The following is a 16,958-nucleotide window of genomic DNA, read 5'->3' on the forward strand; positions in this document are numbered from 1 at the left end:
ATAAAGTAATGTGCTCAGAGCCCTGCTTTATTTCTTTTTCAATGACATCTTGAATGATTAAATAGTGTAAATGGCTTTCTAACATTAGTTTACTTTGAACTGCATTGTTCTGTTTTTCTTGTAACACCAAGGATTCAAGCATTACATTGATTTCCTCAACCCCTTCTAATGGACCAACTATCACCTTGACTGGACAGTATCCTTCACTATATATACTTACAGAAGGATTAATCACTTTTGACATTTTCATTAGAAGTTGGCATTTAACTACATTAATTTCATGGTAGCAGATGTACTTGCTTTCCACTGTCTTCCATGAACCTTCTAATTTTCTTTTCCATTCATTGAACATCACTTCATCTAATCTACCAGGCCCAGAGAAGTTAATTTGAACCAGTTCTTCATCTTCTGATACTGAAAAGACTCCACTGTTCAGTGCTAGAATATTGCGAACATCAGAGTTGGCATCTTTATTTTCAGTCAGGTACTTTATGAGGTATGGATCTGTCCTGAAGGAAAATGTTTCTGCAAGTAAATATATATATATAGGTTTAATAAATCAGTTATTACAAATTCAGACATTTTATTATAATACTACTTACATGTTTACAGTACTTGCAGATATTACTCAGAGGTCAAGCCAGTCATACACAATGCAAATCTATAGCCAGTTTTTGAAACAAAATTGAATTGACCAACTCAGATGCAGTAAGACCCCAGTTTTGCAACATACAACTAAAACAAAAAAGGTACAAATGAGCCACCAGAAAAGTCCAATACATACTAGTTACTTATGGTTGTTATATTATTTGCCCAAATTAAAATATATTAGTATGAGAATGTTAGTATATTTTATGACTCGGCAGTTACATTATTAAGATGACATAACTTAAGGGGGGGGAGTTATTTTGTGACACATCAACAGCTTGGAGGCTTGATATATGAAACTGAAATTTCTGGTTACACTCTTAGTGTATTTTATATGCTGTAACTTCCTGTACATAGAAAAAGGTGGAATATGCATTTAACAATGTTCTGTTTATGGAAAAATGCAGAATATGTCTTCAAAATGGGTAAAGGGGCTTGTGCTTGTAAAAGTTGTCACAGCAATTCAGTCAGGCAATCAGTTGCATTAGACAGATAATGAGACACTCACTGCCTGTGTTATATTGTATATAAAAAGAGGTTGCATATTCAGAGAAAACCAGGAACTTATTATCTCAGATTGAGGTTCAGCATGGGGAAAAGTAGGGTTTTTCCCAGAGGACCATTGATTTCAGTAGCCCTTCAGGGCCTTACTGTGGATGTAGTCTGTGCCAAAACTCAAGTGAAGACCTCTTTTGGTTGCTGAATCTGAAGTGAAGGCCTAGCAAGGCTAACCACGGTGCTTACCTAAGAATCAGCCTCTGGGTGGAGAAGCTGTTGTTTGGACTAGTCACTTGAACTATAACGGCACGTTTAACGATGCTGTTTTATGCATGTAAATACGGTACAAAGCTCAGTCAGCTATTTTCCGTTTTTCTTCTGCTGCGCATTAATAAACCTGTATGTGTTTTATAAACCTGGGCCACTGGCGTGTTTCCACACTTACCCTGGTGGTGTGTGAGTGGGTAGTTTTGGCCAAAAAAGACCTGCCAATATATTACTTCTCATCGCACCTCTGCCACCATGTACATAACCTGTTTGGGGTAACATTTCTTCAAGGAGTTTATAGCTAGAAACAATGTGCTGCTGGTCCTGACTTCTTCCTAGTTTGTTTCCTTTCACTTAGAATGATGCAGTAACTCCTGAAAATAGCCACTGAATGATAAGTAGACACCGACCAAGCTTTGTGGAATAGCAATTGTTAAAGGTAGCCAATGTAACAATTACCTCAGTAAATGAGTACCATAAAAAGTTGAGCAAAAAATGCTACCTGGAATCTTGTCTATGGCTTTTGAATGATACACCACCAAAAAAACTAGTACAAAGTGAAGTTGACAGATCAAAAACACTCTAATTCCAGCTGACAGGAGTGGCATTAAAACACTATATAGATATGGAGGAGACATTACGCAGGCGATAAACACTTGAAAGGGAACTGTTATCTAAGACTAGGCTAGGTACTGAAGTACAAGCCATAACATTCTAAAATTATATACATTACAAATATTTCAAGCATGGGCAACAATGTCCTTCTAGCCTACCAATAGCAATTAGACTTTTAATATTAGCAAACTGGTAAGAGCTCAAATGCATGACCTTAAATGTTTTACAATTGTGGTTAGAACTTGAAAGGAATAATAAAGTTAAATGGCACAAATTTTGTCAGCAGAAAGATTTAAAATAGGATTGTCTATTATTATGAGAAAGTGATCATGGGAACTCTAAGTTAGTAACTTTAGTAGAACCTGTATTAGTTAATGAACATTGTTTAAAACTGACTTGTCTGCTTCTAACTCTAATATTGCAAAAAGAGTGTTTTAAGTGTGAATTGTGGAGTTACATGATCAGATTCTGTTCTACTGGTACTGAAGAAAATGCAAGTAACGGAAATGTGAGAACTAATATACATGCTACAGATGTTCCTGTGGAATATTACAAGACTGTATCTACAATAACTGAGGTAGAATTACTCCACTGTGTTTTATTCAAGCTAGTGAAATGTATACTGCATTTTTTATCGGTTCTCACAAATGCTTCAAATGTGCAAACACATTCAGTGCATATTTTCAGTGTAACTTCAAAACTTCCAGATACTTACACATGGAATAGCAATAGACTGCAATTTTTCTTTATCTGCCTTAGTTAAAGTCAAAGAAATTTCTGACTTTGACTCCTCCTGCGTCAGCAATGACATTTGCTATGCCACCTTCATGTCTATGTTCTTTATAAAGAGGGAGACTCTGGCAGCATAGTTACCCTTGATAAGGATTCCCCAATATGTAAAATTAAGTGTTGCAACAAAAAAATTGTTACATTCTGTCCCCTCACACATGGAAATTCAAACAGTTCTAGGAAAACTTTTACACAATGTAGGTTTAAATCCATGACCTGACTCATGATGTCATATAAGAAAACAATTTTCTCTACTTTAAAGCAATGGAAAAAGTGGGAGGTAGGAGAATCCACAGACACCGATATACTTAATGAGAAAGAGGTAAGGCAACATCTTGATATATCCCATTCAACTTAAAAAGGTCGGGAGATCAGGAGGGGGGGGGCAAATCAGTGACACTCATGGAAAGATCCAGACTGAAAACTAGAAGGGCTTTAACATAGGACCTACAGAAAGGATTATGATTTGACTAGATTATGGTTAGACAGTAGAGGGGATTCTGTGTGACACCAGAAATAGTAAAAGAAATCCAGCACTATCATTATAGGACCTGAAGGTGAAATGATAGAACACTCTGAAGTAAAACATGAATACAATATAGAAGTATGCACAGGAAGTTATAGGAAATGTTCATACAGAAAGAGAGAGGACACAAAATAGTAGGTCACTCAAGTTGGTAACTTCAGTGCAAAGAAAGAGGAGTAAGTAATAAAAGTGACATGGGTAAAAAAATGCAGAGCTCTAAATTCATTTATGGCCAGGGGACAAGAAAATAAAAGAAACTCAATAGATTAGTTCTGATAGCAGAAAAGTTAAAGTTGAGGAAGTTTTTTTTATTTTTTATTTTTTTGTATAGAACTATTCTTTGTAGGGGGATACATAGAAGAAGCCATAGTGTTAGTGTTTTGGGAAGAGAAGTTAAGCCTTCCACCTCACGACAAGCTAGCAAAGAAAGTTAGTTAGCAGATTTACAGGTAAGACCACATAAACTTTAAACAAGCACAATAGGAAGATAATACTAAGTAGAACAGGAGAAAATATAACTAAGGTTGTTGTGGGGGATAGTGAACAGGATATTACCACTACTTTTTAACAACATTTTTAAGTTAAAAGAATATCTCTTATACAGAACAAGTAAAGATAGTGATGAAATTCTGCAACATTGGATAGTGTCAAATCCTTATAGGACACTACTTATAAAGCTAGCCCATACTTGTGGTTTAGTAGGTCAGCTGGGAATAGACAAAACTAAGGCAAGAGTAATGCCTAGGTTTGATTGGCCAAGAATAATGAAAGAGAGAGAAAATGTCTGTGCTGCTCACCCAAAATATCAGAAATCTGCACCCTATCCTGAATTTAAGAATCCATTGATTCCAATATCTTTTATAGAAATGCCATTTGAACGGATTACTATTGCCCATTGTGGGGTCACTAAGAAAATATAGTAACTGGTATGAATAAACATTAGTAATAATGGACTATGATACAAAATTTCCAGAATCAGTACACTCCACAAAGCTAATGCTAAAGATATTACAGATGAGCTAGTACTGTTGTTCTCCAGAGAATTCATAAAGAGATACTCATTAACCATGGCACTCCCTTTATATCAAGAATACTGTGCTTTTAAGGGCAAAGAGCAGAAGATGTCAGTGTGCTAGCCACAGACTGCTGGATTAGTAGAAAGGTTCAATAAAACACCTCAATGCATAAGAACAATTGTTAATGCAGATGGTAAAAACTGCAAAATGAAAGGTGCTACAAGCCTCAACTGGGTTTACCCATGTGAACGTTTGTACAGCAGGCATCCAAGAGGACTGCACATTCCTAATACAACTTGGAGAGAAAAGAACACACAATTTAAAATGAAAGTCTAAGAGAACATTACATTTCTTTGTAGAATAGATTAAATCTGTTTATGTCCATTGTAAAGGGGCAGATACACACAGCCAGGAAGATGCAACAGTGAGTTTATAATAAGAATGCACAACTATACAGTTTGCCAAAGAGATGAGGTATTACTTTTATTACCCTTCATGGAGAGCCACTTTCCGGTTAAGTCAAGGGCCATTTGAGGTGACTGAAATAATAAATGCAATGAATTAAAATGATAGGCAGCCAAGAAAGATAAAAATAAAGCAAATAGATCACATTAATGTACTAAAGCCATGGGAAGAAGTAGAAAGTTCTGTGGTAAACTTGTATGCTTAATTCCATACAGAAGATAGCTGAGTCCCTCAGCCTGATATACACTTAATGGAAGCCTGTCAAATGTGCAAAAACAGGAAATAAGAGAATTGTTATTAACAGATAAAGGACTATTGTCATTTCTACCTGGGCAAACTAAACTAACAAAGCATACCATAGAGACAACACCTATTATGAATATTTGACTGAGATCTTACCAGATTCACAAAAATAGATTCCTAAAAAAGGAAGTGTCAGAAGAGTCACAGAGTGAATGGAACAGGCCTGTATTATTATTTCCTAAAGCTGATGAAAGTATATCGGATTCTTTAAGGACTTTAGGAAACTGAACAATATTTTCATGTTTGATAGCTATCCCATGCCCAGAATGGATGAGTTGACAGAGAACCCAGGAAATGCCAGATATCTGAGAATACTAGACTTGGCAAAGATGCACTGGTGGATACAGTGTTTGTAATCCCAGAAGGTCTATTCTAATAGATCCTGTCACCATTTGGCTTGCATGGAATCGTAGCCTCACTCTCAGTATGCAGTTCCATTACATAATAACATGATCATCCATTCAGAAGACTGACAGACTGACTACAAAAAATTGCTCTGTTTTTATTCATGTTGGTACAAATGATGCCATCCACAAAGATTCTCGGAGTGTTAGTAGTTTTTATTTTTTTGTATAGAACTATTCTTTGTAGGGGGGATACATAGAAGAAGCCATAGTGTTAGTGTTTTGGGAAGAGAAGTTAAGCCTTCCACCTCACGACAAGCCCTCTTAGATAGTATTGCTTGTACTGGCGTTAGGACATATTTTTCACAAATCACCTATAGAAAGGATAGTCAGGTCACTGTGAATGAAAAGATTTTTTGGGTAAATACCTACATGGAAAAAATGTCCTGTTTTAAAAAATGGAAATGAGTAGAGCATCCAAGTCTTGTTTTGGGCACACGTGTTCAGACAGGATGGTGTGCATCTGTCTAGATCAGGGAAGAGAATTTTTGCAGCAGATATTTTGCAATATTTAACAAATGCTAGGCAGGAATTTGCCAGGTCAAAAATTTAACATCGCACAGATAGCAACATTTGATGCCTCTCTGATGGTTGTTAATTTTAGGAGCATTAATAATAAAGTTTTTTTATTGGAAAATTGGCTATGTTCCTACAAGATTGCTGTTGTTTGTGAAACATGGTTAAAGAACAATGACTGGAAACCAGTTCTGTCAGGGTATAAATGTTTTTACTGTAACAGACATTCTAATAAAAAATAAGGTGGAGGTGTTATGATAGGGATTAAAGATAGCTATGAGACCTGTGATTATTACATGTTCAATGATAACACCAACACTATAGACTGTGTAACTGTGACAATAAAGACAACCTTGGAACATATAACAATTGTTGGATTGTATAGACCACCAAAGTCAAGTGCAGATGACCTAGAGGAATTCATACATTTCTTACATGAAACAGAGGAGGGAAGAATAATATTAGCTGGGGACTTAAATCTACCAGAACAGACTGGAATAATATTGATTTAACAATGTTAGTAAAGAAATTATTCACAGAGTATATTCAGGAACAACAAATGCTTCAGATTGTAAAAAAAACTACCAGGGGACGGAATATACTAGACATTGTTCTATCCTCGGTCCCCTTCTTTTTTCCATATTTATAAACGGTCTACACTGTATCATTCCCAAAGCCACCTGCATTCAATATGCAGATGACTCCACCCTTATCTGTTCTGACGTCTCTCTTGCCAAACTCCAAGTCACAACCCAAAACTGCTTTTCCACAGTCGAAAAATGGTTCTCGGAACTTAAACTCCTACTCAACCCAACCAAAACCAAATTACTTCTATTTTTCCCCACTCCAGCTACCGCCCAAGGATTAGAACCCCCCAACACCAACAATCCAACCTTCCACATGTCCTCCAACAATGGTACCATAATCTACCCCGTCTCCCACACCAAACTGCTAGGGGTGACTATAGACCACAAACTTAAATTTGATATGCATGTAAATTTAACCATTAAATCGGTCAACAAAAAACTCGGGTCCATGTATAGAATAAAGACCTTCTTAACCCCGCACACCAAACTAACAATTGCCCGAACCCACCTCCTCTCCACACTCCTTTATGCCTCCCCGATATTCTCCTTCCTCCATAAGAGAGAGCTTAATAAACTTTCTACTACCTACAATCACATAGCCAGATTCATAACTGGAATGCCCTATCGCACCCATCACTGCCTAAACCTAAGGACACTAGATTGGCTAGAACTGCCTAATATTCTCAAACTCAACCAACTCACTGAGGCTTTTAAAATTATCAACCATCCAGATAAAACCCCCTCATTGAACAAACTACTTACCCCTTACTCCAACCTTACGTCCCTCAGGTCTTCCAAAAGTCTACAAGTACTGACCATTAAATCTAACAACTCCGGTGGTGAAGCACTATATGCTAATTCCATTGGCAAATCCTGGAATGCCCTCCCAAACAACCTAAGACTTATGTCCTCTCTGCACCAATTTAAAATACACCTCAGAGCACTCCTGAAGTCCCAATGGTTATGCCCTTGCTCTAATCCAGACTAATAGTTAACTTCCCTGCCTTACCTAGGCCTCTCTAAGCCTCCACCCAACCCTAAAACCTAAGGGTCCAAAATTATAGCCTTGTTAGTCCTTCTGTTCAAGTCTGTATCTCTTTTAATTTATATATATAACTACTTGCTTGCTTTATTTTTCCTTTAATTGTCAGTGTAATTACTTGTTTCTACTTTGTCCTTGTATTTGTTTATGTAACCATGATCTTGGAGCTTTTCTCCCCGGGCCTCCACTGAAAATGGACATGTATCCAGTTGGACTAACCCGGTCAACAAATGTAAAATAAAATAAAAAAAAAAAAAAAAAAAAAAAATTGTTTGTGTTTCCAAAGAAATTACTGTAACCAATTCAAGTTTTACCATTGATGTGCACTGATGATTGGGTTATAAAGGTTCATTTGATGCTAGATAATTCTGCCAAACTGAAATCTAAACCAATGCACTGAAGGTTAATTACAGATTATATGGAAGCAAAACAGTCACTATATAAAACTAACTGGACTGAGGTGTTCAGTGGAAAAACTGCAGATGGAATGTGGAAAGGTTTGAAAGAGAAATTGAGTGCAAAAAATCTAAAAAATGTTTAACATCATGAACTAGGCATACAATATCAGGTGGATATATTTCCATAAAAACAAGATATCTGATTAAGATGAGAGACACAAAATATAAGAAATGGAAGAGAGGTCGAACTACAACTTTGAAAACTGAAATAAACAAGCTGGACAAACAAATTAAGCATAGTGTGATACAAGATCAAGAAAAATTTGAAGAAAATGTATATAAAGATATAACAGGAAACCTTTTTATAGCTACATAAGATGTGGAAGGAGTAAAGATATACAAATTGATAAACTGTGTGTAGATTCTAAAATTTATTCTCAGACACAACAGATTATAGATATATTTACAAAATCTTATGCAAAACAATTTGGCTCCACAAAAGGTGTGGTAAGTTGTCCTAGTGCCATCCAGGTAACCCCGGATACTGGAATCAAATTAGATTATATTGAAAAAGAACTGCACAAACTGGATAAAAACAAAGCACAGGGAGGAGATGGAATTAGTAACAATGACCCGAGAACACTTCAGCAAGAACTTACAGTACCATTATAACTGTTATTCACTAGGTCATATAAATATGGGGAGATTCCTCAAGATTGGAGACATGCACTTATTAAACCTGTCTTTAAGGGAAAGGGGAGTTAGACAAACCCAGAATCATATAGACCCTTAAGTCTACTTTTATGTTGTGGAAAAATAATGTAGAAAGTAATACTGGATAAGTTATTGTCAGAACTGGATAGGTTGGGACTTGAAACCATATATCAGCATGCATATGTTGAAAACAGATCTATTACCACCTGTAACATGATGTTCAATAACAATATAACAGCAGCTATGAATGAAAAACTGTGCTGTGATGTGATTTATATAGATTTAACTTCAGCATTTGACAGGGTCATACACATAACACTGATCAAAAGATTAGTACAACTAGGTATTGATGTACTCTTGATAAGATGGATAGCTGCATGGCTTACAAATATGACAATGCAAGCATCATACAGCAATTGGATGGGCAAAATCCTTGGTTACAGTCAGGGTGTCCCACAGGGCTCTGTCCTAGGCCCTTACTTGTTTAGATTGTATCTTTCAGACCTTACTCTTTCATCTGAGGTGTTCTACAGTCTATATGCAGATGACCGGAAAGTGGATAAAATGATTACATCTGTTACAGATAAGGCATGTCTGAAAATAACTTGACTAAATCAACCATTTGGGCACAGGAGAATAATATGCTGATAAATACATCAAAAACTAAGCATTTGATATTTGATAGGCATAAACTGAAAGGTGAATATGTAATACAGCACGTAGTGATTGAAACTGTAGAATCATTTAAGGACCTGGGTATATGGGTAGATTCAGCTATGAGTTTTTCTAATCATATCAACCAATTGGTTAATGATAGTTATAGAACTATAGGTTGTATAAAAAGATTTATAAAGTCTAGGAAATCAAAAATAATGAAGTCATTGTTTGTTAGTTACATTAGACCCAAACTTGAGTATGGAATAACAATATGGAAACCCTATAAGGATATAAGCTTGAGTAAACTGGAGAGAGTACAATGGACCTATACCAAGGGCATCCAATGATGTGAAAATGTAAGTTATTATGAAAGACGAAAATATCTGAACTTGTCCAGTGTCTCTTACAGATATCTAAGAGGAGATCTTATTCAGGTATATAGGGCATTTAGGGACAACTACCTCTGGGAATGTTTGGGGTTAACAAAAAGTACTAGAGAATTATCAGATAACCTATGTAGGAGATTCTATAGGCATGAGAAGTGTACTAATTGGTTCTTTGACAGAGTACCTGATGCATGGAACAGACTGCCAGATTACATTAAATCAAGTACTAGTTTAGATATTTTTAAGAACAGCCTGGATACTTATTATGGGAACAAGTGTTTTGGTATATTGACAAGCTACAGGGGCATTAATGCCCGTGCTTGAAATATTTGTATGTACATATGTATGTATGTATGTATGTATGTATCCCAGGCAACCCAGGCTTGCAACTGACTAGAGGTATCTTATTAACCCAGGACTGATGACTTTATGGCAGACACACACAAAGGCACATGGGTGCATGGTTAGGCTGGGTCCTCAACCCACTGATCACTGGCAAATGCCCATACCCATTTTGCAACATTAGTCAGCATGACCAAATCACCTAGAGACATATTCTACACCATCAAATGGCTAGCTCTCCTATGGTGCGCATTCTATGATCCATGTTCTCCTGTACTGAGAATACTGCTCACCACAGTAGATGCCCAAAGCAGTTGGTCTGTACAACTGTTCCACTTATAGTGCACCATGTAGAGTCTGTGGTGCTGCCCACAGCTCCATTCCAGGGAGAGTTTGAGATGGAAATGCTCAGCATGTTTTATGGAAGTGGGAGAAACCCTCACAAAGGCACAGGGAAAACATTCAAACTCCAAACACGTATTGGCTGTAGGTCAGGGTCAAACCTTGCATGGGAGGCAATTACCTTAATCATTGTGCCAACTGGTCTCTCCATAAGGTAGGGATGTTGTGTTAGGTGATATGTCTTGTGTTGAAGCAGGAGCATTTGGCTGGGATAAAAAGATGTTTTTGGAGTTGCATTGTGAATTTGGAGTAAGTGTTTAGCTCCTTTAGGTCAATAATGGCATCTTGCCAAAGAGTAGGTGCCTGAGATGAGAATGCACGTGCAGAGCCGTGGAGCTAGGTTATAGGTGTAAAGACACATGGTGTAGGTGCCTGAGATGAGAATGCACGTGCAGAGCCGTGGAGCTAGGTTATAGGTGTAAAGACACATGGTGTAGGTGCCTGAGATGAGAATGCGTGTGCAGAGCCGTGGAGCTAGGTTATAGGTGTAAAGACACATGGTGTAGGTACCTGAGATGAGAATGCACATGCAGAGCTGTGGAGCTAGGTTATAGGTGTAAAGACACATGGTGTGGGTACCTGAGATGAGAATGCACGTGCAGAGCTGTGGAGCTAGGTTATAGGTGTAAAGACACATGGTGTAGGTGCCTGAGATGAGAATGCACATGCAGAGCCGTGGAGCTAGGTTATAGGTGTAAAGACACATGGTGTAGGTGCCTGAGATGAGAATGCACGTGCAGAGCCGTGGAGCTAGGTTATAGGTGTAAAGACACATGGTGTAGGTACCTGAGATGAGAATGCACGTGCAGAGCTGTGGAGCTAGGTTATAGGTGTAAAGACACATGGTGTGGGTACCTGAGATTAGAATGCACGTGCAGAGCTGTGGAGCTAGGTTATGGGTGTAAAGACACATGGTGTAGGTACCTGAGATGAGAATGCACGTGCAGAGCTGTGGAGCTAGGTTATAGGTGTAAAGACACATGGTGTAGGTACCTGAGATGAGAATGCATGTGCAGAGCTGTGGAGCTAGGTTATAGGTGTAAAGACACATGGTGTAGGTGCCTGAGATGAGAATGCACGTGCAGAGCCATGGAGCTAGGTTATAGGTGTAAAGACACATGGTGTAGGTACCTGAGATGAGAGTGCACGTGCACAGCTGTGGAGCTAAGTTATAGGTGTAAAGACACATGGTGTGGCTTGTGAGTAGTTTTGTATGAGGTTTTTTTTATTATGTTTAATGGCAAAGAGAGTAAATGTTGGGAACTAGAGTAATCTGTACAGCTGATATCATTATGGTAGGTTAGATCTTTGCTTTATGGGTAACCATTTTGCTTTTTTTTAGGGGATACAGTGATTCTTACACATGGACGATTTTGTTTCTTTAAAACACATGAATGGTTTTGCGATGAATCAGCAGATATTGTTTGAGACTGTCTGCAATCTGGTGGCATTTTTCTTGGAGGCAGATGTGAAAATGTGTAGTCCATATTACAAATGAAACAGGTGAGCTCTTTTGCTCAGGGCTCTTCTAGCTGGTTGAGTTGTTAGCAACTAAGATAAAAATATAAACGAGGAGATCCCTTTGTTTCAGAAGAGAAGGGCGTTTATTTGTGCCCGCTCAATCTATGTGAAATAGAAGCTTAGAGACTGAGCAAGCCATAATCCAAGCTATTTGAAATGTGTGTGTGTGTGTGTGTGTGTGTGTGTGTGTGTGTGTGTGTGTGTGTGTGTGTGTGTGTGTGTGTGTGTGCATGGGGGGTGCTATGCTATGTTTACTTAAGTCAAAGATAGTTAAAGAGTCACACACTTTCTGAATTTTCTGTGGTGTTTACAAAAAGCAGTTTTGGTCTTGGGAAGGGTTGAGAAATACTTTATGGTTAATGAGCCATTGATGGAGTTCTTGAAAGTCTGACTGGCTGAATGCTGGTATGAGAGTAACCCGAATGGTAAATGACCAAGCCATCAGCATAGAGGATGACTGGGAGATGGTGGAGGTCACAAGAACGTTTGTTAATGAATATGGAGAAGAGGACTGGTTCAAAGATGGATCCTTCTGGTACACTGATGACAATAGGTGCAGATTATGATAGGGATGACCCCTTGCCACTATTAGTAAGAATGTAGAAAGGAAAAATATGTACATGGTACTTACATATGATTTGTTAAGTGATAGAGTGGTTAAGATTGTTAAAGAGAATTGGAAATATTTATTCAAGTTCAAAGAGTTCTCAGAATTGTGTAAGGTACCCACATTTTCATTTAAATGGGTAAGAAACATCAGAGATATACTTGTTCATAGTAAACACATAGCCCCTTGTCAAACTATGTATAAAACACCTAGTCATATGGCCACACAGCCATGTGGAAGATGTATTTCATGTAAACACGTGGTTCAAACTTTTAAAAATATTAATGGTCAGAAATTTAATGTATTAAGCAGTTTTTGTTGTAATTCAGAATGTGTGGTGTATGCTTTAAGATGCCCCTGTAATAAGTTTTACATGGGAGAAAACCAAAGAGTGTTTAAACTTCACCTCCAGGAACATGTTAGAGATATTAAACATCAGAGAATAGAAAATCCTGTAGCACAGCATTTTTAGATGTTCATGATAGTGACCCCATGGGTTTACCAAGGACAATCTTAGAAAAAATTGAAAATTGTTGGGGGTTTAGTAATGTTAAGCAAAAACTTTTATATAAGGAATCTTTATTCATTTTAAAATTTGGTACACTGTCCCCTGCTGGCATGAACATGTCTTGCAATTGGAAAGTTTTATTATAAGGAATTAGTAAGTGTTTAATTGTATTTAATTAAGTATTTTTTTATACTATAAAAGGTGTGCATTGTTTAGTGTTTTTTTACTTCATTGAAGGCATCGTATGTCGAGGCACTAGAGAGAGAGAGAGAGTTCATTAAACTTTTCTGGTGAACACTGGACTGTCGTATTTGTTTGTTTTGTTCCTTTTGCTGTCATTCCTGAGATTTGGCCCTCATGTCCCGTGATCCAGCTGTGGATATACCTAAAATTTTCAGGCAAGATCTTCTTGACCCTTCACAATGCAGCATTGAACAACATGTTGTCCAGTCGGGTGAGCATACTTCTCATCGCAATATGGCTTCATGTGAATTAAAAGGTATAAAATCATGGGAAAAGTTTTTCATTGATGAAAATAAAAGGAGAAATGCTAATCCTTTCTCCTTTATTACACAAAGTATGGCTGTTAATTTAACAATGGAAACACAGCAAATGTGTGAAAAACCTGATAGACTTATGCATAAAGAATTGGAAGTACATTTTAATATTCTCAGTCTACAAAGTTATCTTGAACTGATGTGAAACCTCATGGCTTGAGAGCCTTTAAAAGTCCTACCACCCCCTTTGATGCAACTGACGAGGAAGATGTGAAATTTCAAAAAATGTGGGTGGATACAGCACATAAATGATCAACTGAGTGGATATCTATTTTAGTGGAGAGAGACTTGCTTAAACAATGTAAACTTAAAATGGAAATTTCAGCTGTATGTGAACAATTGGCTCTAGACACATCAGTTAGTAAACTGGATCAGCTTCTTAGTGATATTCACATAAAGTTGGCTGAGTTAGAAATACAACTGTTAAAAAAAGAAAATTATTTAGAGACCTACAGGACTACAAAAGAGAGTGTGCCTTTTTGTGACGAGCCAATAAGAATGTATGATGTAAGGACAGCTGTTTTCAGGTTTCAGAACAGCAGAGTCAACATCAAGCAGGTGTTATGGCACTTTCTGAATACAAAGAAGAGTCGACAGATTGGAATAGTGACCAGGCGGAGTATCTTGTGTTGCCAGTGGTGAAAGAGCTGGGTTACATGCAAAGAAATTTTCAGAGGGATCAAAACAAAAATAATTGAAAATGGGTGAGGTACACGTATGAACCGCATAGGGACAGTTTGTTTCAACAACAACAATTTCAAAGGTACAAAAAGTTTAGAAAATACTGATTTTCAGACTTGTAGCAATGCCAATTATGTTGTGAACTTATCGGGACATGAGTTAAATGATTATGAAGCTGCAGTTTTAAATTTAGATCTGAAATTTGTGCCTACTGCTTTTTTTCTAGGCTTCACTTTATTAAAAAATATATTTTTTGTCTTGTGAGAAAGTTACATCTATGGAACTTTTTTTCAAAAGGAAAAAGTGATAATTGTTCAAAAACTGCTTTAGAAACCTCTTATGACACTGATATAAGCTTTCATTCTTGTTTGTCTGAACTAGAAAATTGTGGGGAATTGAATGCCTATTGCCAGTTACATGCAAACATGTTTCCTTTTAGGACGCAGTTTATTCCTCCTTTTACTCATGATGGTGTGCAACAATTTTCCATTATGGTAAATTTTGTGTTGAAAATATTTTTCATGCTTTTCTAAGCAATAGAGGTCAAGTAAAGTATAACTTGACAAAATTAGAGTGGGAAGTATTACAAATGTTGAAAAACAAGAAGGAAATTATTTTTAAACCAGCCGATAAAGGCAATAACCTGGTAATATTGAATAATAATCAGTATTTGAAAATGTGTTATGAACATTTAAATAACACGAGTACATATAAGGTGGCTAATAAGGATGATTATAAAAAGCCATTCAAAATTATTAGGAGTTATTATTAAAAGCCAAATAGCAAAAAAGGATGAAGGCAATAAAAAGTCACTGATAAACAAAAAAAATTGCCCAAATAACCACAAGGGAAGCCCGCAACACAGCTGGAAACAATTGTTTCTGATTAAGACTTCTGTCGAAAACATATTGTGTTAGTAGCGTTCTAATAAACTAAATCAATTTTGGAGTTTCCAGCAGTGTTGCGGGCTTCCCCTGTGGTTGTTTGGGCAATTTGTTTTGTTTATCAGTTATTATTAAAAGGTAATAGACTAGGATATTTCATGGAAGATGACATAAATAAAAATTTAGTATAGATGGATGTGAAATGGCGTCATTTTATTACTTACCAAAAATACACAAAGACTGTCATAATCCCCCTAGTAGACCTAGTATCAGCATGCCAATATTTTCTGACTAAACTGGGTGTATTTTTACACCATTATTTATTAGATATAGTTAAAAAGCAGGCCTCATATATTCAGGATACTTTTGATCTTTTAAATAATATCAAGAACATACAGTGGAAAGAAAATGTTATTTTTGTTTATCGATGTTCGTAGCCTATATACTAGTATTGAGCATAATTCTGGAATAGAGGCATTAAAATTCTCCCTGGGTGATAGTCCTATGGCCACATATATTAGAGACCTGATAGAGTTTAGTCTGAAAACTAATCACTTTGAGTTTGATGGTACTTTGTATTATGAAACACGGGGCACTGCAATGAGTGCCTCCTTTGCACCAATGTATGCAAATATTATGATGAACTATTTTGAACATGAATATGTGTACAAGAGTGATTTTTTTTTAAAAAATACATACATTCTTATTATATATAGATGATTTGATATTTATCTGCCAGGGTGATTTTGTAGAAATTCAACAATTTGTTGGACAGTTAAATGATAATAGGTTTGGTTTGCAATCTGAGGTCTCAGATAGTGGGGTCCAAGTGTTTTTTTGGATGTACACTTCAAAAGTACTAATGAAGGAAGAATTATTATGATAGTACATAGAAAATTTGGTGATATTAACCATTTTTTACATGGCACCAGTTTTCATTCACCTCCTTTGATAAAATCTTTACCATTTGGTGAATTTACTTGCATAAAACACATATGTAAGGATGAGCGTGTTTTAAAGTATGAATATGAGAAGATAGCTGAACAATTTATTCTAGAGGCTATGATAGGCAGGAAATGCTTAATTCTATGACTAAAGTGAAAAAAGAAAATATTAGACAAATAAGACCCTTCCCACTATTAGTAAGAATGAAGAAAGGAAAAATATGTACATAGTACTTACATATGATTTGTTAAGTGATAGAGTGGTTAAGATTGTTAAAGAGAATTGGAAATATTTATTCAAGTTCAAAGAGTTCTCAGAATTTTGTATGGTACCCACTTTTTCATTTAAAAGGGGAAGGAACATCAGAGATATATTTGTTCATAATAAACACATAGCCCCTTGTCAAACTACGTATAAAACACCTAGTTATAGGGGCACAGAGCCATGTGGAAGATGTATTTCATGTAAACATGTGGTTTAAACTTTTAAAAATATTAATGGTCAGACATGTAATGTATTAGGCAGTTTTAGTTGCAATTCAGGATGTGTGGTGTATTCTTTAAAATGCCCCTGTAAGAAGTTTTATGTGGGAGAAAGCTAAATAATGTTTAAACTTCACCTCCAAGAACATGTTAGAGATATTAAACATCAGAGAATAGAAAATCCTGTAGCACAGCATT

At 36.5% G+C, this 16,958-nt stretch overlaps 1 protein-coding gene across 1 annotated transcript in view; it reads right to left on the minus strand.

Annotated features, from left to right (window-relative positions):
- The window catches only part of LOC122790767 (protein mono-ADP-ribosyltransferase PARP14-like), a 1,159,206-nt gene that overhangs the window by 932,778 nt on the left and 209,470 nt on the right, over window positions 1–16,958 (minus strand). The window contains exon 6 of the mRNA XM_044058380.1: window positions 1–525. This exon is cut by the window's left edge and continues 1,586 nt beyond it. Within this exon, the coding sequence (XP_043914315.1) occupies window positions 1–525 (525 nt within the window). The remainder of the gene's footprint in view (window positions 526–16,958) is intronic.

The sequence above is a fragment of the Protopterus annectens genome, chromosome 16.part0 (genome assembly GCF_019279795.1).
Source record: "Protopterus annectens isolate FY-2018-M chromosome 16.part0, PAN1.0, whole genome shotgun sequence".
Taxonomy (NCBI): Eukaryota; Metazoa; Chordata; order Ceratodontiformes; family Protopteridae; genus Protopterus; species Protopterus annectens.